This window comes from Anomaloglossus baeobatrachus, chromosome 3 (genome assembly GCF_048569485.1).
Source record: "Anomaloglossus baeobatrachus isolate aAnoBae1 chromosome 3, aAnoBae1.hap1, whole genome shotgun sequence".
In the NCBI taxonomy this organism is placed as follows: Eukaryota; Metazoa; Chordata; class Amphibia; order Anura; family Aromobatidae; genus Anomaloglossus; species Anomaloglossus baeobatrachus.
In genome coordinates this window covers 629,958,278-629,985,452 of record NC_134355.1, presented here as the reverse complement: position 1 = coordinate 629,985,452, position 27,175 = coordinate 629,958,278, and the positions used below count along the sequence as shown (strand labels likewise).

General features: G+C 45.9%; 1 protein-coding gene across 1 annotated transcript in view; it reads left to right on the top strand.

Moving 5' to 3' along the window:
* NBAS (NBAS subunit of NRZ tethering complex) overlaps positions 1–27,175 on the top strand; it is a 1,027,824-nt gene that overhangs the window by 841,592 nt on the left and 159,057 nt on the right. Inside the window, 1 exon segment of the mRNA XM_075341124.1 lies at positions 22,765–22,960. Coding sequence (XP_075197239.1) covers positions 22,765–22,960 — 196 coding nt within the window.

The following is a 27,175-nucleotide window of genomic DNA, read 5'->3' as shown; positions in this document are numbered from 1 at the left end:
TGTGATTTCTGTCATCGCTCAGGAGCTTTTTGTTCCCTCACATTATGACATTGTAAATAGATTAGAAAAAACAGGAATCCAGCATCATGGAGAATTGTAGAAGAGTAAAAAACTTTCATGCCATGAGTAAGACCTTCTGGTCGAAACGCGTTGGATAATCCGCTATCATACTTGTGCCTCTGTGCTTACTGGATTTAATATCGATTTTTAAGAATTATTCCAATAAAAGAAAGTTTTTTACTCTTCTACAATTCTCCATGATGCTGGATTCCTGTTTTTTCTGATGTTGCCTTCCGCCCGGGCCAGGGCGTTCCTTGCATCAGTGTGGAGTCCGGGAGTGAAGAGGGGTGAGCTGACACACATTTTCTTGTTCATTGTAAATAGATTATCCTGAAAGATTAAATGGAATTATAATAATTCACCATTGAAGAACATTTCTTGTTGGCGGTAAGTTCGACAAGGAGATGGAGGAAATAATCAACCTGTCATCTCCTGTTGGCAAATGTAAAGAAATCCCAGCTGGATATGATGGTGACTGGTCTATTATTTATTGACTCATTCTTTAAGTATTACCTCTAAAAGATTCCCCTTTTGGTTGTGTATTTATGCCCCAAGTTCACTAAATGGCGGGCGATTCTGTCAATGTTGTGCTATATATTAGATTGGCAGAGCTCTGTGCTACCTGGGCAAAATACATGCCAACTACCGTGTTTTTTCCAAAATAAAACACTATCTTATACTTTTTTTTTTGCCCGAAAAAAGCGCTAGGGCTTATTTTCAGGTAAGACTTAGGCGGGCTTTGCACGTTGCGACATCGCAAGCCGATGCTGCGATGTCGCATGCGATTGTCCCCGCCCCCGTCGCAGATACGATATCTTGTGATAGCTGCGAAAATTATCGCTACGCCAGCTTCACATGCACTCACCTGCCTTGCGACCGTCGCTCTGGCCGGCGACCCGCCTCCTTCCTAAGGGGGCGGCTTGTGCGGCGTCATAGCGACGTCACACGGCAGGCGGCCAATAGCGGCGGAGGGGCGGAGATGAGCAGAATGTAAACATCCCGCCCACCTCGTTCCTTCCGCATTGTGGCCGGCGGCAGGTAGGAGATGTTCCTCGCTCCTGCGGCTTTACACACAGAGATGTGTGCTGCCGCAGGAACGAGGAACTACATTGCACCTGTCGCGGCACCGGCATTATGGAAATTTCGGAGCCTGCACCGATGATACGATAACGACGCTTTTGCGCTCGTTCATCGTATAATCTAGGATTTACACACTACGACATCGCAAGTGACGCCGGATGTGCGTCACTTTCGATTTGACCCCACCGACATCGCACCTGCGATGTCGTAGTGTGCAAAGCCGCCCTTATTCTTGGCGAAAGACGGCTTGGGCGCAAGTTTATTTTTGTGGGCGGGATTATTTTTGGAAAAACATGGTACAGAGCTGGTGTCCTGATCAAAAAAGTAGGATTCAGGCTGTCACATCCCCTAATACTATCCTCCACATACCAACTCATTACTGTTAATCATGTGGCACCCCTGAGGCTTCATTTGCCACAGGGTACTGCACCTCACTTAAGGTGCGGTACTCATTCCGGGTAAGGAAGAGGTTAACTGCTGGGGTTTTTCACATCCACAAACCACACATAGGTGCTGTCCCACTGGGGATTGTCCTAAAAAGATAGGGGAGTGGCCATCACGAGGCATAGGACTTTCTTGGTCACTAGGATGACCACCTGGGGGGCGGGCACCACTTGGGGAAAAGGATGGAGCATCTTGTCACTGGAGCAGTTTACCCCGGGCACAGCTTGGGGGGAGGAGGACAGTTCGGACTTCGGTCCAGGCATCACCTTTTACACTTCTGGAAGCACTACAAGACCCGTGGCTTGGAGCAGGCAGCTCAGCTCGGGCTCTCTACAGCTACCAGTGATTCCAGAGTATATGGAGAGTTCAGGAAACATCCACAGCCCGTTACACATTACATCGAAGGGACTGAACAGACCCCGACCTGAAAGGACACACGGTGGGAAAACAGGCGGTGACCTCAGAATTATCCGGGATTGGCTGGAGCCCATCACGGCAGAGACCGGTACCTCCGGGCAACCAAAGGACAGTGAGTAAAGACCTAGAACCGCAACTACCGTGTCTGTCCTTCATTGCCAGCGCCCCACGCTTCGGCGCCAGCGGCCACTACTTCTATCATCCTCCCCTGGGAACTAGCTTCACGTGCGGGAAGCCGAACTATCCTAGCTGCGACACCATCCGTCCCAGAGGACAGCGACGGCTGATTCCTGGCCACATACCACAGGTGGCGTCACGAGACAACAACTCCCAACATCCTCAACCCCAACATCTTCATCTCTCCACCATCATCCCATTCTCCATCCCTTTATAGACACCCTCGGGGTCACGAAACCGGGCAGGACCAACCCTGACATCCCCTGACCCTCACCGGCCCGGTCACGAGTATTCCCAAGACCCCGTGGGGTGCTTCAATCGCATATCGTGTTAGTCATATATGTTCTCACTGTCTTTTTTTCCAAGGATACATTGTATACTATGGACCAGTTGAAATTAATTTAGTTTCTGTTGTGATGGATGTGACGGGGTATGCGACAGAGCAGACAGGAACACCAGACCGTTGAACAATCCAACAAATTTTATTAAGGCAGGGAGCATAAAACATCCAATATCCAAATGGTTCTTTAGAGTCCACAATGAGTCCACACAAAGAAAACAGATCCGAGGGCGCCACCCAGCAATCCGACGCCATGGAAACTGCTACAACAGTCTTTAGATGAGTTCCTTAAATCCGGTAGTGTGACTGGGACAACACAATCCCACGTAGCAGCTGATCTTCAATGTCCCATAGTTCATATCCGGGCACCAGGATCTGCCCTCAGCAACAGATCCTATCCCTGCACCCAACAAAGCATCAACTAACTCAAAACGTGGCTGAATCTCCCACCTCCACTTAGATCCACCCCCTGGATGGGCAGAAATGCTCACACCCAACCCTTTAACGTTTGCTACTTGTAGCTCCTAGTTATAAACAAGTTTCTAGAATACAGTCTCCAGGGATGGTGTATTAGGGAAGCCCCCTGCAGAGGAGAACAATATAACCCCCCACCAGATCAAAGACAATAGCTACTGCTGGAGCCTGATTACCATATGGTACAGGCTGGGGGGATATAATGTTACAATGGATGGTCAACCTTAAGGCCACGTCACACTAAGCAACAGCGCTAGCAACATTGCTGCTGAGGCACAACTTGCTAGTGATGTCGCTGTGTGTGACATCCAGCAACGATCAGGCCCCTGCTGTGAGGTCGCTGGTTATTTCTGAATGTCCTGGACCATTTTTTAGTTGCTCTCCCGCTGTGAAGCACACATCGCTGTGTGTGACAGCGACAGAGCAACAACTGAATGTGCAGTGAGCAGGGAGCCGGCTTCTGCGGACGCTGGTAACCACGGTAAACATCGGGTAACCAAGAAGCCCTTACCTTGGTTACCCGATATTTACCTTCGTTACCAGCATCCGCCGCTCTCACGCTGCCAGTGCCGGCTCTCTGCTCTCTGCACACGTAGCCGGAGTACACATCGGGTAAATAACCCCATGTGTACTGTGGCTAGGAGTGCAGGGAGCCAGCGCTAAGCGGTGTGCGCTGGTAACCAAGGTAAATATCGGGTTGGTTACCCGATATTTACCTTAGTTACCAAGTGCAGCATCGCTTCCACGCGTCGCTACTTGCTGGGGGCTGGTCACTGGTGAGATCTGCCTGTGTGACAGCTCACCAGCAACCCGTGTAGCGGCGCTGCAGTGATCCCTGCCAGGTCAGGTTGCTGGTGGGATCGCTGGAGCGTCGCTTAGTGTGACTGTACGTTTAGAATAAGGAATTGGTTAATGACCAGTGATGGGACTAAACTGGGTGGACACAGGGAGCGTCTTTTACTTATTATGCAGCTTTGATTTCTGATAAATTTATGCATAGAAAGCCTATATTCATGAGGGTATAAATAAACAAACACGCCTTTAAATATTGGAGATCACAATCCTTAGTATTATTCTATTCTCAGTGGCCATTAAAATCCCAAAAATGTTTAGTTTGGGATTAAATAGCAGAAAACATACATCAGATAGGTTCTATTTTGCATAAAGAACTCAATTGTTCAAATGAATACGTCCGCGGAAAAAAAAAAAAGCAGGAAGACTGCGGACAGTGATGGAAGAGAAAGAACAAATGGATGAAAAATGGAGCATTGTGCGGAGTTATCACAGTTATCCCAAACCATAGCCTGGCACAACTAATGCTAATTATGCTCAAATTGAAAAAAAGAAAGTCTGTTGTATGTGTTTGCAGTATGTTGCCACACATTTACAGAGCAAGCACGTTATCCAATGCTGCACACTGCCAGGGCCCCCGTACACTCGGCTGTGTTGTATCCGCCACGCTCGCAGCGCCGGCTGTCAGCAGTGGGAGATTGGCTGCCGCACAGTTTGCAAAAACCACAGGAGAACATAGGAACTTAATTATTGCACTTCATAGTGGATAGTCATCACCAAGGTTATATCTGATCCCAGAACAAGCTCCCTTTAGGTATCTCTAGGACAGGCTCAGGCGGCTCAGGCGGTGCAGGCTAACCATCTGATTGTTGTATAGGATTCCGGCAGAAATGGTTTGTTTACTCCGGAGACTCTTGTAATCAGTGGAGTGTAGCATGTGTCATACAAGATGCACTTTGCGGTGACACACAAGATTCACGAGCTCGCTGCTCAAAAGGGCAGAATGAACCCTTTGTGTCTTTGCAGAGAACATTCATCATTTTACACTAAGTCTTTCAACTTTCCATATAATACAGTGCCTTGTGAAAGTATTCAGCCCCATTTAATTTTTCAGCCTTTTCCCACATTTCAGGCTTCAAACATAAAAATAAAAAATTTAATGTTACGGTGAAGAATCAACAAGTGGGACACAATTGTGAAGCTGAACAATATTTATTGCTTATTTTAAACTTTTGTAAAAAATAAATAAACTATAATTAGGACGTGTAATATTATGCGGCCCCTTTACTTTCAGTGCAGCAAACTCACTCCAGAAGTTCATTGAGGATCTCTGAATGATCCAATGTTGTCCTAAATGACTGATGATGATAAATATAAGCCCCTGTGTGTAATCAAGTCTCTGTTTAAATGCACCTGCTCTGTGATAGCCTCAGTGTTCTGTTTAAAGCACAGAGAGCATCATGAAGACCAAGGAACACAACAGGCAGGTCCGTGATACTGTTGTGGAGAGGTTTAAAGCCGGATTTGGTTACAAAAAGATTTCCACAACTTTAAACATCCCAAGAAGCACTGTGTAAGTGATCATACTCAAATGCAAGGAGTTTCATACCACTGCAAATCTACCAAGACCCGGCTGTCCCTCAAAAATGTCATCTCCAACAAGAAGAAGACTGATCAGAGATGCAGCCAAGAGGCCCATGATCACTCTGGATGAACGGCAGAGATCTACAGCGGAGGCGGGAGAGTCTGTCCATAGGACAACAATCAGTCGTACACTTCATAAATCTGGCCTTTATGAAAGAGTGGCAAGAAGAAAGCCATTTCTCAAAGATATCCATAAAAATTGTTGTTTAAAGTTTGCCACAAGCCACCTGGGAGCCACGCCAAACATGTGGAAGAAGGTGCTCTGGTCAGATGAAACCAAAATCAAACTATTTGTGTACAATGCCAAACGATATGTTTGGTGTAAAAGCAACACAGCTCATACCCTGAACACACCATCCCCACTGTCAAACATGGTGGTGGCAGCATCATGGTTTGGGCCTGCTTTTCTTCAGCAGGAAGCAGGAAGATGGTTAAAATTGAAGGGAAGATGGATGGAGCCAAATACAAAACCATTCTTGAAGAAAACCTGTTGGAGTCTGCAAAAGACCTGAGACTGGGATGGAGATCTGTCTTCCAACAAGACAATGATCCCAAACATAAAGCAAAATCTACAATGGAATGGTTCACAAATAAACGTATCCAGGTGTTAGAATGGCCAAATCACAGTCCAGACCTGAATCCAATCAAGAATCTGTGTAAAGAGCTGAAAACTGCTGTTCACAAACGCCTCCATCCAACCTCACTCAGCTCCAGCTGTTTACAAAGGAAGAATGGGCAAGAATTTCAGTCTCTCGATGTGCAAAACTGATAGAGACATTTCCCAAGCGACTGCAGCTGTAATCGCAGCAAAAGGTGGCGCTACAAAGTATTAACTTAAAAGGGACGAATAATATTGCACGCCCCAAATTTGTTCATTATTTTTTATAAAAGTTTACATTTTGTTCAACTTCACAATTGTGTCCCACTTGTTGTTGATTCTTCCCCATAACATTAACATTTTTATCTTTGTTTGAAGCCTGAAATGTGGGAAAAAGTTGAAAAATTCAAGGGGGCTGAATACTTTTGCAAAGCACTGTATATCGCAACATACATGTCCTTTGTATAAAGTTATTGCGAGCGCAGCATCATATTAATAAAGAAAACCTATCTGCACATTTTTGTGGTCAGAGTCTGTATAGGCGCTTGCTGTGCCCCAAAAATTATACCTTTTTTTTTGCAGCTTTATGGCAAATGAAACTTAGAAGCCATATAAGTAAATTGATCTCAAAGCGCACCGGGAAGAAGCAGTCTAAGGCCGATTTCAGACTTCCTTGTTTAATCAGGTACAAATCACACGACACATATGCTTATCGTCATATGTGTTATACGTGTGTTATATGTGTGTCATAAGTGTGTCACACGTGTGACATCCGTGTTTGCATACGTGTGACACTTACCAGAGTAAAAGTGTCTGTGAAATAAAAAGATATTCTATATTCACCTGTATCCAGCGCTGTTTTCTTCGGCTCTGCTGCCTGCCGCTCCTGACCGCCACTCATTATATTCATTGATTATTCACCACACTCAGGACCTGGAAGCCAGAGCATCGCAGGGAACTTCAGTGTTGGGGACAGCATCGCGGGGACAGGTGAGTATTCACAAATCAGTGTGTGCAGTGACATCCAGGAGGTCATTGGAGTTCCCAATGAACTCTCATGACATCCTGATGACACCCCTGCGACACCCGCACTACAGCGGGTGTCGGGAGTGACTTCACGGGTTCATCAGAGTTCATTGGGAACTGATGAGTCCCCGATGCTGTCCCAGCGATGCTCTGGCTTCCAGGTCCTCACTACACACACACACACACACGTATACACTGAGGACATATACACACATGTATACACACACAGCAGACACGCATGGATACACCAAGCACATGCATACACATTGCGCACATTCATGTATATACTGAACACACACACACCTGGTGATACCTGTCTCCAGCGATGCGGTCCCCGGCACTGAAGTCCCCAGCGGTGCTCCGGCTGCCAGCTCCTCAGTGCAGTGAATAATCAATTAATATAATGATTGAGGTCAGAAGCAGGAGGCAGCAGAGCCGAAGAAAACCGCTCTGGATAAAGGTAAATATATAAAAAAAAATTTATTTAAAAGACCCGTGTTTTCTCCGGTACGTGTCACACTGATGCACATGGATCACATCAGTGTGTGATCCGTGTGACATCCGTGCTGCTGGAGAAAAAAACGGACATGTCTGCGTGCGGGGTCATGAGAGGTCACACGGTCCGTGTGAAAACACGGCCATGTGAGTACCAGTATAGAATAACATGGGTACGTGTGACATCCGTGTTAAAAACGGATGTCACACTTACCTAAAACACAGATGTCTGAAACCAGCCTAAGTGCAATGACACACCCCCAGTGCACTTCCAACCTAATTTGCATATCACTTGAATCACATTTCTCCTGACTGGCCATCATTTTATACAGGGAACAAGTGCCCTTAAAGGCAAACTACAACTTACAAATGTAATTAACGGTTGTCAGGTTCCATTAGGGCTGAAATTTACAACCTGTTTTGATCCATGGGCCACGTTGTCAGATTTAATTACACAAGAGGTTTACTCAGTTATCGATGTTATATCCCATGTCTTTCAGGGGCCAGTTCAGTATGTAGAGCTCCAACCTTTTCCTTTTTCTATTTGGTTCAGAATCCAGTGTAGATTATGTTGCATAGTTTGAGATGATGAAATAGTCGAGTGTTTCACTACCCCTTTAAAGTGTTTCTGTAAGTAAGAATTTATTTAAAGGGAATTTGTCTGCAGGTTTTTGCTACCTCATCCGAGAGCAGCATGTTGTAGACATTGAGACCCTGAATCCAGCGATCTATCCCTTAGATTAATGGGTGCGATGGTTCTGACGTAATCAAAGTTTTTGTATTTAGAAATGCAGCAGTGCTGAAAAAGCTGCCTCAACCCACAGCAGGCAATCTATAGATATTGTACATTGACAGCGAGGTGCCAATCAGAGGTGGGGATGTTCCAACAACTTGGCATGAGCCAGCTGGTCACAACAATGATAAGGTCTTGCTGCTAAAACACAGTCCAAATAAACAACACACAGACTTTGATAAGAGAGGCATTTCTGAATTCTCTGTGTTAACCCTTATAGCATGCTTAGATAGCAAAACCCTGTTGACAGATTTCCTTTAAATAGGTTATCCACTACTTTTACATTGATGGCCTATCCTTAGAATAGGTCATCAGTGTCTGATTGGCTGGGGTCTGACACACGGCTCCACTGCTGATCACCTATTCTTGCTGCTGGCGGCGACAGCAGGCAGCCGGAAATACTCAGTTCCAGAACTGCTCCGTCAATTGATAGTGGCTGCGGCTATGCGCATGCGCCTCCCATTGAAATTAATAGGAGGAGGAGGTGCAGTACCCGGCCGCTATCAGAAGACTGGGCAGCTCCGGACCTGAGTATTTTCGGCCCCCTGCTTCTGCCGGGACTGAGAACAACTGATCACCGGGCGTGCTGGGTGTTGGACTACGGCCGATCAGACATTCATGGCTTATCCTAAGGTCAGGTACTTAATGTAAAAGTAGTGGACAGTTTCTTTAAGGAACCTGAGGTACTACAGGCATACCTCCCAACCGTCCCGGATTCTGCGGGACTTGCACGATTTATCAGGGCTGTCCCGCACTCCCGCGGCTCACAGCTGATGTCCCGGCTCCTCCCCTCAGTGGAGTGAATAAATTAAATTAAATTATCATCAGATCTGGATTTTCGGGGCGGCCGGGACTCGTGGAGCTGTGAGTTCATTGTTTCAAAGGCAGCAGCTCTAACCACTGAGCTACTGCCTCTATTGAAAGCAATAGGAAGATTTTGTTATCTTGACCTCTATACTGCAGGTGAGACACCAGAAGCAGGGAATTCAGCTGCAAAGATGGATGGAGGGATGGATGGATGATAGAGGGATGAATGGAGGGATAGAGGGAGGCATGAATGGAGGGATAGAGGCAGGGATGGATGGATGATAGAGGGATGAATGGAGGGATGAATGGAAGGATAGAGGGAGGGATGGATGGATGATGGAGGGATGAATGGAGGGATAGAAGGAGGGATGAATGGAGGGATAGAGGGATGAAAGGAGGGATAGAGGGATGAAAGGAGGGATAGAGGGAGGGATGAATGGAGGGATAGAGGGAGGGATAGAGGGAGGGATGAATGGAGGGATAGAAGGAGGGATGAATGGAGGGATGAATGGAGGGATAGAGGGATGAATGGAGGGATGACTGGAGGGATAGAGGGAGGGATGGATGATAGAGGGATGAATGGAGGGATGAATGGAGGGATAGAGGCAGGGATGGATGGATGGATGGATAATAGAGGGATGAATGGAGGGATGAATGGAGGGATAGAGGGAGGGATGGATGGATGATAGAGGGATGAATGGAGGGATGAATGGAAGGATAGAGGGAGGGATGGATGGATGATAGAGGGATGAATGGAGGGATAGAGGGAGGGATGAATGGAGGGATGGATAGAGGCAGGGATGGATGGATGGATGGATAATAGAGGGATGAATGGAGGGATGAAAGGAGGGATAGAAGGAGGGATGAATGGAGGGATAGAGGGATGAAAGGAGGGATAGAGGGATGGATGGATGGATGATAGAGGGATGAATGGAGGGATAGAGGGAGGGATGAATGGAGAGATAGAAGGAGGGATGAATGGAGGGATAGAGGGATGAATGGAGGGATGAATGGAGGGATAGAGGGAGGGATGGATGATAGAGGGATGAATGGAGGGATGAATGGAGGGATAGAGGGAGGGATGAATGGAGGGATGAATGGAGGGATAGAGGCAGGGATGGATGGATAATAGAGGGATGAATGGAGGGATAGAGGGAGGGATGGATGGATGATAGAGGGATGAATGGAGGGATGAATGGAGGATAGAGGGAGGGATGAATGGAGGGATGAATGGAGGGATAGAGGCAGGGATGGATGGATGGATGGATAATAGAGGGATGAATGGAGGGATGAAAGGAGGGATAGAAGGAGGGATGAATGGAGGGATAGAGGGATGAAAGGAGGGATAGAGGGAGGGATGGATGGATGGATGATAGAGGGATGAATGGAGGGATAGAGGGAGGGATGAATGGAGGGATAGAAGGAGGGATGAATGGAGGGATAGAGGGATGAATGGAGGGATAGAGGGAGGGATGGATGATAGAGGGATGAATGGAGGGATGAATGGAGGGATAGAGGGAGGGATGAATGGAGGGATGAATGGAGGGATAGAGGCAGGGATGGATGAATGGATAATAGAGGGATGAATGGAGGGATGAATGGAGGGATGAATGGAGGGATAGAGGGAGGGATGGATGGATGATAGAGGGATGAATGGAGGGATGAATGGAAGGATAGAGGGAGGGATGGATGGATGATAGAGGGATGAATGGAGGGATGAATGGAGGGATAGAGGGAGGGATGAATGGAGGGATGAATGGAGGGATAGAGGCAGGGATGGATGGATGGATAATAGAGGGATGAATGGAGGGATGAAAGGAGGGATAGAGGGAGGGATGGATGGATGGATGGATGATAGAGGGATGAATGGAGGGATAGAGGGAGGGATAGATGGAGGGATGAATGGAGGGATAGAAGGAGGGATAGAAGGAGGGATGAATGGAGGGATGAATGGAGGGATAGAGGGAGGGATGGATGGATGATAGAGGGATGAATGGAGGGATGAATGGAGGGATAGAGGGAGGGATGAATGGAGGGATGAATGGAGGGATAGAGGCAGGGATGGATGGATGATAGAGGGATGAATTGAGGGATAGAGGGAGGGATGGATGGATGATAGAGGGATGAATGGAGGGATAGAGGGAGGGATGGATGCATGGATGATAGAGGGATGAATGGAGGGATAGAGGGATGGATGGATGGATGATGGAGGGATGAATGGAGGGATGAATGGAGAGATGGAGGGATGGATGGATGATGGTGGGATGGATGGATGATAGAGGGATGGATGATAGAGGGATGGATGATAGAGGGATATATAGATACACGACAGATAATAGATAGATAGAGATAGAATCATAGATAGAATCATAGATAGATAGAATCATATAAAGAATCATAGATAGAATCATAGATAGATAGATGGATAGATAGAATCATAGATAGAGAGATAGAATCATAGTTAGATAGAATCATAGATAGATAGAGAGATAGAATCATAGATAGATAGAATCATAGATAGATAGAGGGATAGAGATAGATAGATAGAGGGATAGATAGATAGATAGATAGATAAATACTGTATCTCAATGTTGGTGAAAGAGTCAGATTCATTTGTTCCCATAAAACTACTATAAAGAAATGAGGAAAAAAATACAAATACAATTTTTTTACCACTTCAATCTTCACCACCTTGGATTCAAACCAGCAACGTTCAAAACTTGTGTCCAGCAACCTCCTGGCTTTCCTAGCTGCTCTAGCTGTTGAGCCACTAGGATTGATGATGTCAGAGGGAGGATTTCACATAAATGAATCTACAATGCAGCCTCTTACACAGCAGATTACACAGGACACAGCTCCATTGTACAGAGCAGCATCTCTATGTCCTGTATTCTAGAGGGAGAGGAAAAGAGGATTTTTTTTTCTTCTAATAAAGTTACTAAAAATAATTAAAAAAAATAGAATAATGTAATTTTATTGCACTTTTTTTATAAAATAATAAACATTACAAATCAGCAAATAACATGGACATATTTGGTGTCCCTGTAATCGTAATGACCTGAACAACACAGCGATCAGATTATTTATGGGGATCGGTAAATGGCGGGAAAAAAAAGGCGCAATTTATTATTTTTCTTTATTAAAACCCATAAAAAATGTAATAAAAATGGATCACTGAGGCCGTGTTCACACATAGCGTAAATGCTGCATTTTTTCTGCAGGTGTCCGCGCCACGAGTGCAATAACAATGTTCTCTGATTATTGCGTGTTTGCGGTATTTTTTATACATTGTCCCCCTTATTTGATACATGTTTGTTGCTGATGTGAATCCTGAAGCTTATAAAGAAAGAAACACCAAATCCGCACCGTTCAGCAGCGTCTTTCCACGCACAAGGAGCGGAGATTTCAGGACGTCTCATCCACTTTGCTTGGACAATTAGTCCATATTCACATGTAGTGTAAATGCTGCATTTTTTTCTGCTGTTTCTTTGCACATTTATTCTGCTGTGTTTAATTGTCCAAGTAAAGTGGATGTGATTCCATGAAAAGACGCTGCTGAATTCTGCGGTTTTCGGGGGGGGGGGGTGGGTTTCTCTGGAGGTTTCTATGTGGAGCTTAAAAAAATGCAGGAAAAAGCTTCTCTGTACATAAAAACACTTAAAAACGCAGATTTACATCTGAACCAAAAACACATTAAATAATGGAGAAAATGCAGCAAAAATGGATAAAACAGAGAAGATTGTTATTGTGTAGTTTGGTGCAGACAGAAACAAAAAGAAACAGAATTTATGCAACGTGTGAACACGGATTGATAGGCACAAATAAGCAACATGTCATATAGTGACACAGAAATATAAAAAAATTCTGACTGCTATAAATATGAATGAACAGTCCGGGGCATCTGCTGAATGACCCTTACTGCTAAATGGGTGTGGCTAGGGGTGTGGCTAGGGGCGTGGTCAAAATTTGCCGCTGCGCGCGCCGCACACTTTGTCCCTCTTTCATTTCTTGAAAAGTTGGGAGGTATGCTACAGGATATGGCAGGGAACTACATTTCCCACAATATTTATTCAACAGTTATCTGGGGCTCCATTCTGCCAAAACTCATGTTTTAATCCAAGGGAAAATAAGCTTGCGAGTGCATTCATAGGAGTATCTGTGCACTTGCGGTCCTCAGCTCCTCTTTGCTTTTCCACTCTACCACGGCTCCACTTCTTGATTGACAGTGGAGAGCAAATATCTTGTTGTGCAGCAGAGCCTGTGTTTTCACTGTCAAACAAGAAGCCATGGTGGGGGGGCGTGGCCAACAGGCAGCATGAGCGGTCGCATCTGAGAGCAGCTCCGCAGTCCAACGCTGATCAATACTATTAATCCTGCCGAAATTGGTGCCTAAATACACCTCCGGATTACCTGTGGTGCGGTGAGCATTCTGATCGGTACCATGAGCAGAGGTCGCAGCGCAGCGGCGGCTGAAAAGCTGAAGAAGTTTGCTCGGGACTCCCAGCAAGATGGCGCCGGCAAGCAGGCAGAGCGGGAATCCAGTGAGGCGGAGGAGGAGGAGAGCATGGAGGACGGATCCAAGGAACCGCAGGAGCTAACCTTGCAGCAAGTTACTTCGCAGTTACTTGCGGCGATCCAGGATTCAAAAGTGTCGCTGACGGGCAAAATCGAGGAGGTTAAGATTGATGTGGGACTCCTCCGGCTGGACCTGCAAAACCTGAGAGAGCGGGTAAAGGAGACGGAGCAGCGGATCTCCACGCTGGAAGACGACGCAAGAGCGACGCCGGGCAGATTGTCCTCTTTGGAGAGCGCGGCAAATAACTGGGCGCAAAGGGCTGACGATCTGGAAAACCGCCTGCGTCGCAATAATTTAAGAATTCTGGGGATGCCGGAGAGGGCAGAAGGGAGCGACCCATGTAAGTTCATGGAAACATGGCTCTCTGAAACTTTCCCTGATGCGACGCTGTCAGCGGCATTCGCTATAGAAAGAGCCCACCGGGTACCGGCCAGACCTCCTCCCCCGGGAGCGCAGCCTAGACCTCTCCTGGCCCGACTGTTGAGCAGCAGGGATAGAGATGCGATCCTTGGTGCGGCGCGACGCAAAGGCCCGATCCTACATAATAATGCTCCCATACTGATTTTTCCTGACTTCTCTGCGTCTCTCCAGAAAACGAGAGCATCCTTCATTCAGGTGAAAAAACGCCTTAGAGATTACCATATTGCTTATTCCATGATCTTCCCGGCTCGTCTCAGAGTGGTTTATCAAGAGCGATCCTTGTTCTTTACATCTCCTGTGGAGGCGGATGACTGGATCAATACACTGAAGAGGAAGCGCTGATGCGTTACAGCCATGAGCGACGCCGAGAGGATCGCTGTTGTGATGGCATCGCGGTTCTGATTGTTTATTTCATCTCCTTTGGATTGAGGTCGGTGATACGATTCCTTTTTCTGGGACGCCTGAAATCGCTGTTGCGATAGTTTTAGGATCATCCTATGCAGATATTCGCCGTCCCTCGATATTGAAGGCGCGATATATTTTTGTTCCTCCATCCCTCCTACCATGCGAGTGGAGCGATGTTCGGGATCGCAGTTGCGTCTGCGTCCTGCTCCTTTGGTTCCAGTTTGTGGAGAAATTGACGATTCCATCAGGATGCGCTGGTGCGCTTGCGACCCCCGGAAGCATGTGAGTTACTGGATGTGTTTATTATTGGCCTTCCATTGTGCCGGTTTCCAGGTTGCCCCCCCCCTCAAGGCTGGGCAGCTGGAGGTGGTGCCTCTGAGTGGGTCGGGACCTGAGCTCACTGCGATTATTACTAAGCCCTGTTTGAGTTCTGGAATACTCGTCGCTGGTGGGACCGGATTGAACTGTCTTCAGGCGGGACATGTGCCAGAACGCTCCTGCGGCGCCATGACCACTGTCATGCGATCTTGAATTATCCTGCATCTTGCGATCCAAAAGGGGACTTTACTCCGGGTTTGCAGTATTTGGCAACGCACTTAAGTTCAGGATGCTGAATTCTGTCTTTAGAGCTATACTAAGGTTTTTTGGGGTCACCATACATGATAGTCACTTATAATTTGAGATTGCCTGCAAATTCTCCTTCCATTTCCTTTACATTCCTCTCTCTTCTTCCCCCCTCTCAGTCTCACTTACTTGTTTAATCCATCAGCCCCTTTATCTCATCCTCATACCCATCTTTGCTATTCTATTCCTATCTACCTCTAAGTCTTCTTTGCTATTTTCTCCAATTTCCCTCCTCAACCTCCCTCTCTCTTCTTCAGTTTCCACCCAGTATGCCCTCCGTTACCTCTCTTCTTCTTATATTTCTATATTCCCTCCTCCTCACACTCTCTCTTCTTCCGCCCATCTTAATTTCTCTCCTCTTTCTTCTCTTCCCTTACCCCTTTCTCTCTTCCTTACCCCCCCCCTTTTTTTTTTTTTCTCTCTTTACTACTCTCCTTCTCTTCTCTCTTCTCTTTCTCTCTTCCCATATTTCTATGCCTACTCACTCTGGGTTCTCTTACCTACGTACGATTAAAGGTTATGTTGCAGGATAACTCAATACGTTGGACTGCAGGAGAAGCTTAAGTCCTTGTTTGAGGACACCCCCGTACCAAGTACACCATCTTGCCACGTTGGTTCACCCTGGTCGTTACTAGGGACACCCTCTCCTGGTCACACTACTGGATCAGTTCTTTCGGCTGTGTGTTTGCAACCGATAGTTTGTATTTAAGGGTACGTTTGCCCAAGTTCTACTGTGGGTTAAGTTTTTGACATTTCCCTATTAATTCAGTACGAGATACATTTCAATGGCTTTAAGCTTGATGACATGGAATGTTAGGGGGCTGGGCACATCCAGGAAACGGGCGGCAGTATTTGCACATATCAAAAAATCCAAAGCTCAGATTGTATGTTTACAAGAGACCCATTTGTTGTTGGAAACCACGAGAGTGCTCCAGAAGCCTTGGGTTCAATGGTCAGCTCACTCTGTTCATTCCTCATATTCGAGGGGAGTATCGGTACTAGTCCATAAAGCATTGCGGTGGGACCCGGGTAAGATTATAAAGGATAATGATGGAAGGTATGTGTTTATCCAGGCTCACATCGATGGGATCATGATAGTGATCTTGGCCATATACATCCCCCCTGCGATGGGAATCTCAATTTTGTATGAAGCGGCTAAGTTTGCCTCACAATTCCCACAAGCCTTGGTGCTCTGCATGGGGGACTTCAATTTGATTAGTAACACAGGGCTGGATAGATTCAACACCCGACAGGTCCCGATCTCCCCCACGATGCAAACTAGACTGAGTGCATTCCTACAGGAGGTGGGGTGGTGTGACATGTGGCGGTTTTTTAACCCAGTACTGAGAGAATACACATGTTATACCCCAGGGAAAAACTCATTGTCTAGAATTGATTACATCTGTGGAAATGAAAGAGTCTGTGCCCATATACAATCGGTGTGTCATCTACCCAGGTCAGTATCAGACCACTCTCCGGTATTTGTCAGCATTAAGTGGGAGGGTTGTAAGTCTCGTAAAGTGTCACGGAAGATTAACCCTTGGTGGCTGTCACTCTTTGGTACCAATGATAGGATTCCTGATCAGCTCAGGGCATACACCGAGACGAACTCCGTGGAAGAGAATCACTCGGCCTACTGGGACGCGCTTAAGGCGTATTTGAGGGGATGCTGTCACTCTTCTATCTCTTATGTCAAGAAACAGGCGGCCAGAGAGGAGGAGGAATTGGCCACTCAAAATAGAATGCTTGAACATAGATTTACCTCAGATCCTTCTGAAGGAAACAGATTCCAGTGGCTACAGGCTGGGAGGAAATATCTTTTGTTCCTGCAGGATAAGGCTAAGAGGCATGTCTTCTTCATGAACCAGAGATATTTTGAGCAAGGGAACCAATCTAGTAGTTTACTAGCGTTCCTGGTGCGCCAATCCACTAGCTCACCTGCGGTCCTTAAGATCAGAGACTCCGGTGGCGAATCAATCACCTCAGTCACTGGCATCCTGAAGGTGTTTCTGGACTTCTATAGGAACCTATATGAGTCCAGGCTGGCTGTGTCTAGGGAGGAGATCACTGAATACTTGCGGGATATGGAGCTTCCCAGATTGACTTTGGCCCAGAGGTCGGCCTTGCATGAGCCCATTAGCATGGAAGAGATGGTGGAGGCGATGGGAGCCCTCAATAGGGGTAAGGCGTCTGGCCCAGACGGACTCCCGATTGAGATATTCGACAAGTATAGGGGGGAGCTGGTTCCAGCTCTCCTGGAGACGGCTGAGGCTTCGTTCCGCAGGGGACGGTTGCCTGATTCCTTCTATGAGGCAACCATCGTGCTACTATTGAAACCAGATAAGGATCCACTGGATTGTGGCTCATACAGACCGATCTCTCTGTTGAACTCTGATTACAAAATTCTTACCAAAATTCTAGCAACTAGACTCAATAAAGTGATCTCCTCCATAATACATGAGGATCAGTCTGGATTCATTCCGGGTAGAAGTACCTCGGATAGTCTGAGGAGGGCACAGGTGATTCTACAGATGGGCACCAAGTTAGAGGAGGATTGGGCTTTGGTCTCCTTGGATGCGGCCAAGGCCTTTGACTCTATAGAATGGCCATACCTGCTGGAGGTACTGCGGGCATTTGGTTTTGGCAACGATTTTATTAGATGGATTGAGATTATTTATAAAGCCCCAACGGCTAACATTCAGGTGGGAGGCGGAGTATCGGAAACCTTCCATTTGGGGAGGGGAACTAGGCAGGGATGTCCTCTATCCCCTCTTCTGTTCGCCCTCGCCATGGAACCGTTGGCAGTGCGCATTCGGACGGACCCAATCTACCGGGGAGTGAGACATTGTAAGGGAGATGAACGTTTGTCTCTGTATGCAGACGACCTGTTATTGTTTGCTTCTGATCCGGATTCCTCCATTCCTAGAGCCGTAGAGTTAATCGACCGATTCGGGGAGTTCTCGGGCCTGTCAATAAATTGGTCAAAATCGTACCTTCTCTTCCTATCCCGGGACAGGGAGGAAATGATGAATACCCACATATGTAGAGTTCCAGTGGTGGATCATTTTAAATACCTGGGGATTATATTGACGGGAAACCCTTCGGAGATGATAGCAAGAAACATTGCCCCCTTATTATCACACCTCGGGGAGAAATTTAATAGATGGAGCCAACTCCCGCTCTCAGTGGCGGGAAGGATTAATCTCCTTAAAATGATAGTGCAACCAAAGTGTCTTTACATAACCCAACATGTATTCGTACAGATTCCCCGCTCTTTCTTTCGGTCCCTGGAATCTTTGATGATCACCTTTGTCTGGGGTCCTTCCAGATCAAGGGTCCAGTTGGCCAAATTGCAGAGACCCAAGGACATGGGGGGTATGGCCCTTCCTGATCTGTACTTATACTATTTGGCCGGACAATTGAAATATTTGGGACATTGGACACTTCCTGGGGTGAGGGGTTCTCCGGAGGGTCTTCTGGCAGAGTTCACAGGTATGGATCTCCTATGGCCATTGTTGACGGACCACAAGAGGGCTCCTGAGGGTCGTGTCCTCCCAATACACAAACTGGGGGCCAGGGTCTGGAGGGAGGCTAAAACCATTTTTGGTTTCCATGATATGCCAACTGAGATACCAATATGGGATAACCTGGACCTTCCACACTTTTGTGGGCTGCCGGGGTTTGGCGAATGGAGGAATCGAGGAATAGTCTCCTTGGGATCACTGGTCCGGGATGGTGATCTCCGCCCCTTTGCGCAGCTGCGTGCAGAATTTGATTTGCCGGAATCTCATGGGTTTCAGTATCTCCAGATTAGGCACGCCTTTCGGGCTCAGTTCTCTGGTCGTGGGATTAGATTCTCTTCCTTTCCAGTCATTGGAATTATCAGATCACAGGGCCCTGGAGGCCTCATTTCCAAACTGTATTCCTCCCTTATCCGGGCCAAGGCCATGAACAGTCCTCTTTCTGTCCGGGAGAGGTGGAGTGTCAGGATCCCTGAAATTGATGATGTAGTGTGGGACGACATTGTCGAATCCCACACGCTAGTCTCTCCTGCAGTCAATAATAGACTGATTCAGTTATACATAATACACCAAAGTTATATGACTCCTCAAAGATTGAACAAGATGAAAAAGGCGAATAATCTGGTGGGGGTGGGTTGTCCAAGATGCGGGAGAGACGGTGCTGATTTCTGGCACATGATATGGGATTGCCGGGTCATTCTCTCCTATTGGAGCGAGGTTGTAACGACTCTATCCACCATACTTCAGAAAGGAGTTGCTCTGTGCCCAATTCTGTGTCTGTTTGGGGTGGTGGACGTACGCTCCTGGTCCCAAAATGAAAATTTGCTAATAAAAAAGGTATTATTTTTGGCCCGGAAGGGCATTATACTAAACTGGATGGGCATCCACCCTCCAACTAGAGCCTCATGGATTGCGTTGGTAAATGCTATAATTCCGTCAGAACACTATGTTTATAAGATAAGGGGATCATTAAATAAATTTGACAAAATATGGGGTAGATGGATGGGCTCGCCCTTGACCGGAGGATCGCCCGGCTCCCTAGCTGATAGCCTACAGTCGGTACTGGCGTGATAGTAACTAATGGTATTCTGATGGGTGGAAAGGAGAAATACGTGGTTTATGATATAATGTATTGGGGATATTACGAGACCTCTGTAATCTGGGTTGCGCTTTTCTTATTGAGGTGGGCTTTTCGCCCCAGAATGGATATGTTTCATGAACTGACACCTCTGCAATGATTAATGTGCTAAGGCCAGATTGAATGTAATAGTTGTGGATTTAATTGATGTTGCTTTATTACTATGCTTATCAAACAGTATACGTGTATACTTGTAAAGTACAAATTGCTGACTTATCCTATAATGTAATGTCTTACTTAACCTTCAATAAAACGAGTTTAAAAAAAAAAAACAAGAAGCCATGGTGATGTCAGTGGGGAGAAAAGAAGAGCCGATGACTGCAAGTGCACTGAAATGACCAATACATTTGCATCTTAAGGTTATGGTGGTTTCCTAAAAAGAGCCACTCCTTGGCTAGGTCCTTCCCGGAGGGATATCTGGCTAGTTTCTGTGTCGAGACTCCTAACAGAGGCTCCACGGACTTTTTTGATTTGATGCAGAGTATTGACCTCTCTAGGTGCAACTGTGTAAGAAGCTGTATAACCTAACAAGGGTCTGGCACCTTCCAGGCCCACTTATCAGGAGCAACATGTACTGCATGGACCACTGGTTGGAATGATGATCGGAGACTGTTTCCCATATATAATAAGGTTCAGTGCTTATTCTTTAACCATAGATATTGAGTAGATGGAGGATTATGGTATATTGTCCTCACTGCGCCTGTACTTTTAGGCCCTGTGCGCACTTACCGGATTTTGCCGCGGATTTTTTGCGGTTTTGCTGCATGTTTCGCTGCAGAAAATGTTCATAACATCTCTGCAGTGAATCACCAGCAAAACCTATGGGCAAAAAAAATCCTGTGCGCACTAGGCGGAATTTGACAGCTGCATGTTTTGCTGCGGGATTCCCGCAGCAAAAACAATTGCATGTCACTTCTTTTCCGCACGTCGCTGCGGGATTTCACTCCATTGACTCCAATGTTAATCGTGAAATCCCGCAGGGAATAACGCAGGCAGCAAATTCTGTGCGGTTCACTGCGTTTTCCTGCTTTATTCCCTGCGGTATTTCGCGGTTTACCTCCGGTAATGTACATCGCTTGTCTGCGGTTTGCAGGGAAGTGATGTCATTACAGGAAGAGGAAGCAAAGCAGAGATTAAACAAACACACAGATCACACACACATAGACATCACAGACATAGAACACATAAGCAAGCATTGTTGACCTTTGGGAGATCAACATATCCACTGCGGAGACACCATCACGTGTTTCTCAACGCAGTGATTCTAGAGCAAAGCCCCCTGGGAAGTATGCAAATGAGAAAGCCGCGGAGACACCATACTTGCTTAAGTAGTCTTTTACTAGGCATTGCCCCCACTAGCCAGATTCCTACTCCACACTGATGAGGGGCAAATACCCCGAAACGGCTGTCTGTGGATGGATACCATGTTTGGTATAGGTGGTCTCCTTGACTGGAGACTGCCCTTCCCGTGGTTGTTCCTTCCCGGTGAAAGACCTGGCTACTTTCCTGCCAGCGTTGAGAAACATATGATGGTGTCTCCGCGGCTTTCTCATTTGCAGACATAGAACACAGACACAGACACATAGAACACACATAGAAAGAAAACGGAAATATAGAAAACAAAGCACGTGGGCTCCGCTGCATATTTACCGTCCAGCCGAGGTAAGCACACAGCGGCGGCCCGGTATTCTCAGGCTGGGGAGGGAGAGGGGCAGGGTTAATGTCCCCCGCCTCACTCCCACCTCCCGCAGCCGAGAATACCAGCCGCAGCTGCCCCGGGACTGTCACATGCATTATGCGGCACTACCGGAGTGTCCCCGACTCTTCCTGCCGCTGTGTAGCAGTGGCAGCAGGGTAATACAAGGGGTTAATGGTGGCGGATCGCCGCCATTAACTCCAGGCTTGATCATGGCAGCGTCTATGAGACAGCTGACATGATCAACCCATAAGTAAAGTGAATAAAACACGCACACAGAAAAATCCTTTATTTTAAATAAAACAAACAAGCCTCGTTCACCATTTTATTAACCCCTCCCGAAACAAAGCTCCGGCGTAATCCACTGCTCCGGCGTAATCCACAGTTCTGGTGTAATCCACAGGTCCTGGGCTCCTTACATCCAGCCGTGACTGACACACAGCGCTGAATTACCTCTGCTGTCTCGCAGCGAGACAGCAGAGGTAATTACCGGTCATTTCCCACAGCCGGTAATGTGAACTCACTGCCAACCGTGGGAAATGCAGCGATCTGTCCTCTATCTATCTATCCCTCTATCTGTTTGTCTATCTATCTATCTATCTATTCTTCTGTCTCTTTATCTATCTACTATCTCAGAATGAAATGACTTTTTTTTTTTTTCAATGTGCTTTATTGCATTGAATGCAACAAAGCACATCCCAACTCGCACGCGGCAATACCGCGAACAATACCGCGGTAAAACCGCGGCAAACCGCATGCGGTTTTCGGGTGCGGTTTCCCGCGGTTTTTTACCGCGAGTGCGGTAATCTTTGAATGCCTGCGGAATTTTCTTGAGAAAATTCCATTTTCCAGTGCACACATAGCCTTAGGCTCAATCTGCCCCATTTATCCAGAGTATCTAAAGGAAAATGTGTCCTTGTTGCACATAGCGAGCAAACAGCTCCGCTTCCAAATGGCCCTTTTAAAAAGAAAGCTACAAGTTTTATAGTTTTACTATGTTCTCCTGCAGACATCTGTAAAACTCGTTCAAAGCACTGACCACAATGCTCGGTTTGGCCATGGGTTTCCCGACCTGAGAGCCGCGAAGAGATATATGAGGCTTTCTCCCTTGGGTTAGGAGACTCGTGGTCAGCATGTACGTTCTAGTCTGTGCTTAGACTTTCACAGATGTCTGCAGGACTCAGAAGCTCCAGAATTTCTTGAAGTCATATTTTAAGTAGCCTGTTTTATGTTACAGGGAGCAGCTTGTCTCTTCTGACGACCTCTTGGATTGGTTACGGCCATTTTGTGGTGATGACTCTCTACCGGTGAAACCCAGAATCGACGTGCTACAAATTATGGAGCAAGCGTTTAATCTGAGTGATGAGGACAGTAAGCTGCTGGTATTTTTCAGAACACAGGCCGTTTTGAAAGCTTCGTGGCCAGACAAGAAGGTAATTTGCGAGGGCGTGCACTGCTATTAACTTAGTGAATTTTGGTAAGACTCCAATTTAGCACACTACAAATTCAAAATCGTGACAAATTTCAAAATGTTCGACAGACAGCAACCACTGAGTGGCCATACATAGATACCTATAGCGTAAACATCTACTGACTATAGCACAAAAATGTTTTTTTTTCCAAAGCTGGTTATCTTTTGCCAAACATTTCAGACTATTTTTTTGGACCAAGAGGAAAGGCCGTTTGGGACACCTCTCTAATCATTAAATGGGTTGTCCGTTTACAAATGTCAAATTTAGATGTATGGGACATATAGAGAGCTATCTACTTCTAGGCCCTGCGATCTATGAGCAAACGTAGAGAACCATTAACCACTTGCTTAGGTGGGCCGCCCCGGCCTGTTCTTGGTCGGCCATTCATTTTACATTTTCCATGCAGGATATAGGAGATGATACACCATAACCATAAACCCTTTAGCGCTCATTTTGTTCAAGCTGTGGGAGCCCACCTGTCATGAAAAGATGCCTTCAAGCAAGTGACTCCCTAACTAAATATTTAGCATATTCAGCAGAATTTGTCTGTCTTTTAGGCCTACTTTTTTCTATGGTGCACATAATATAATATGAGTTCTGTGTACATAAGTTTGCCCATTTTCTCTTCTTTTTGTTGCTGGACATACCGGCATAATGAAAGGCTTTGGAATACTTCTTTCACTCCCAGTGAGTATGGAATCCTTATGCCTTACTTGACAACTCTTCAGAAATATTCAGGGTATTTTAGAAGGTGGGGACAAATCTCCAGGACCTCACAAAAGCCTGGGTGCCTCAGGAGCACGTAACATAAGAGGGGAAGTGGAGGGGTTTAACGCTGGAAGTGAAAGTAGCGTGTCTAAAAAATGTTCTGAATATGTGTGTGAGCTGCGTGAATCTGGGGTGCAAACTTTGTAACATTTTATGCCTGTACAACATCGCTAGATTACTCCGAGAATAGTTATATGAGACAATGGTGGGTTGTTCTAAACTCCTCAAGACCTTATAGTGTAAATATTCATCATGTGCAGTTCTAGAACTGAGCGGCTTCTTTGGATGTCTTTTGGCAAAGTCTAATCTGGCCTTTCTATTTTTAAGTCTGATTATTGGCTTGCACTTTGCGGTGACCCCTCTGTATTTGCTCTCATGAAGTCTTCTCTTTATGGTAGTTCTTCACTTGGGTGGATGTTGTGAAGAGCATTTTATTTACCATGGAAATGATTCTGTGATCATCCACCACTGTTGTCATCTGTGGACCTCCAGGACCTTTTGAGTTCCCAAGCTCTCCATTGCGCTCTTGTCTTTTTTTTCCTGAATGTACCAACCTATTGATTTGGCCACTCCTAACATTTTTACTATCTCTCTGAATGATTTTTTTTTTCTTTTAGAATAATGCTGGTCTGTTTCTCTCTCAATGAGAGCTACTTTGACCACATGTTGTGGAATCACATCGACAACTTCCAAATGCAAATGCCGCACCTGGAATCAGCTCCAGGCCTTTTATCTGCTTAAATAATAATGGATTAATGAGGGAATATTTCTTGCAGCCCATTAAAGCGCTTTTGAGATAATTGTCCAATTAATTTTGGTGCCTTTAAAGAGGCAGCAACATACTAAAGAGCTTTAATGCCTAAACCCTTACTCCAATTAGGATGTGAGCATGCACAAATTAAAGCAAGGCAGCATGTAATTTATTGTCTATCATAAACTCTACAGCTCCACAATGAAAACAACCTTCCTTCAGCATAAATGAATAGCATAAACAGACATTTTCCAAAGTATAATGAAATAGGATAAGTGTAGCAGCATCACCAATCTCCATATTCCCAGCAGCCGCTCACACTTGTATTAATGTGTTCACCAAACAAACACCTTTCTGTTTAGCTTCAGCGCACCTCTCATTGCAGAGCAGACTAAACAGCAGCTCTGCCTTTCTCTAGTCTCAACAGACTGCGGAGCTGACCCAGCTACTGTCAATAGGTCTGTAAGCCCCAGAGTAGATTGTAGGATAGACCTATCCCAAAAAAAACAGCCCCAAAATCCAGTCACACTAAATTCTCTCAGCAAGTTATTGTCACTGGTACTGTATATATCCATGTGTGTGTGTGTGAGTGTGTGTGTGTGTGTGTGTGTGTGTATATATATATATATATATATATATATATATATATATATATATATATATATATAGTGTGTATAGATATGTTGTCATAACTTAAAGTATTGGCACCCTTGAATTTCTCCCAGAAAATTACTGCAATTACACATTTATTTCCACTGTGTGTATTGCAGCAAAACAAAAAAACAAAAAGGTGAATTCTACATAATTTCACACAGAACCCGAAAAATGGGCTGGACAAAATTGTTGGCACTTTCACCTTAATATTTGGTTGCACACCCTCTTGGATAAATAACTGAAATCAGTCTCTTCCACATCAAGAGGTTTCTTATACCTCTCACCTGGTATTTTGGACTCTTCTTTTGCAAACTGCTCTAGATCTCTCAGGCCTTCTCCCAACAGCAAGTTTAAGATCTCTCCACAGGTGTTCCATGGGATTTAGTTCTAGACTTCTTGCTGCCATTTCAGAACTCTTCAGCAATTTATCCATCCATTTCTGAGGGCTTCTGAGGTGTCATTGTCCTGCTAGAAGAACCATGCATGACCTGACTAGTATGGGATTGGCGGGTCCAACCGAACAAATTCACGTAGGGTCCCCCCATATTATAATACCTAAGACAGATAAAGCATATGTCTACAGGCTGCAGCCCTCAGCCGTGCACTTATCTTGGCTGTGCATCAGAATTAGGGTATGTGCCCACGATCAGGACTGCGTTCAGAATGCAGCGAGTCCTGACCGGGGGAGCTGCATGTCTCCTCCGCAGGAGACAGCAGGAGACTGCAGCTGCTCATACCCACAATCAGGGTTCCGTGCGCTGCGGCCTCCTGCTTGTGCTCTCCCTACGGAGGACGCATGCGATTCCGCAACAAACAATTGACATGCTGCGGCCTGGAAAGATGCTCCGCAGGTCAGTGTTTCCTACAGAAAAAAGAAGCATAGTGGGCACAGGATTTCTAGGAATCCCATCCACTATGCTTGTACTGTACACCGCAGCGGTTTGGACGCAGTTAAGGTAGGTTGCATCCAAACCGCTGCAATACTGATCGTGAGGGACCACATGGGCATTTTTTTAAATTATTTTAATAAATAATTAAAAAAAAAAAAAAAATGGCATGCGATCCACCCCAATTTTGATCCCCAAGCATGATAAAGCTGGAGGCTGGCATTCTCAGGCTGGGGAGGACCCATGGTTATTGGGCCTTTCCCAGCCTAAAACCAGCAGCCTGCAAGCCGCCCAGGATTGTCTCATCCGTTAGATGGGACAATCTCGGAACTTTACCCGGCTCATCCTGAGTGTCCTGGTGTGGTGGCAATCTGGGTAATAAGTGGTTAATGATAGTTCATAGCTGCCACTAAGCACTAGATTAGTAATCTGAAGTGTCTGAGACCCCCTCATTACTAATAGTGAAAAGAAATAAAACAAAATAAATCCTTTATTTGAAATAAAATAAAAAAAACCCACCCATTTGTCCCCTGTATTAACCCCCAATACACCCAGTTCCCATGTAATTCACACGAGGTTCAACGCTATTCTACCTCTGCTACATTACTGATGGCACAGTGTATGGGTTGATCCCAGGTCTCATCTACACATTCCCAATGTTGGTGCATACTAGTGGACCCCCTTGGGTATGTATACAGCTTTTTCTTAAATTCTACCTTCAATTGGTTTGAGGTCTGGGGTCCGTGGGGGCCAATCCAGCACCTCTACTTCATTGTCATTGAACCATTTCTTCTCCAATCTCGACATTTGCTTTAGGTCTTTATCCTGCTGGAACACTATGCCATCCTATCCATACCCATAGTACTTGACGGTAGGAAGTAACTTGTCTTGTAGGATACTCACATAGAGCTCAGCATTGAGGCCACCATCAATCCTACTCGAGTATCCAATGCCTATGGCTGTGGAACAATCACATATCATCAGGCTTTCTCCACCAAATATGAGAGTTCCTTCAATTTCTCGATCCATTAGCCCTTTTTTTGCCGACCCATTTCCACCCATCAGAGCCTAGTCTATTGACTTTTGTCTCATTGCTCCAAATCACCTGTTTCAAAT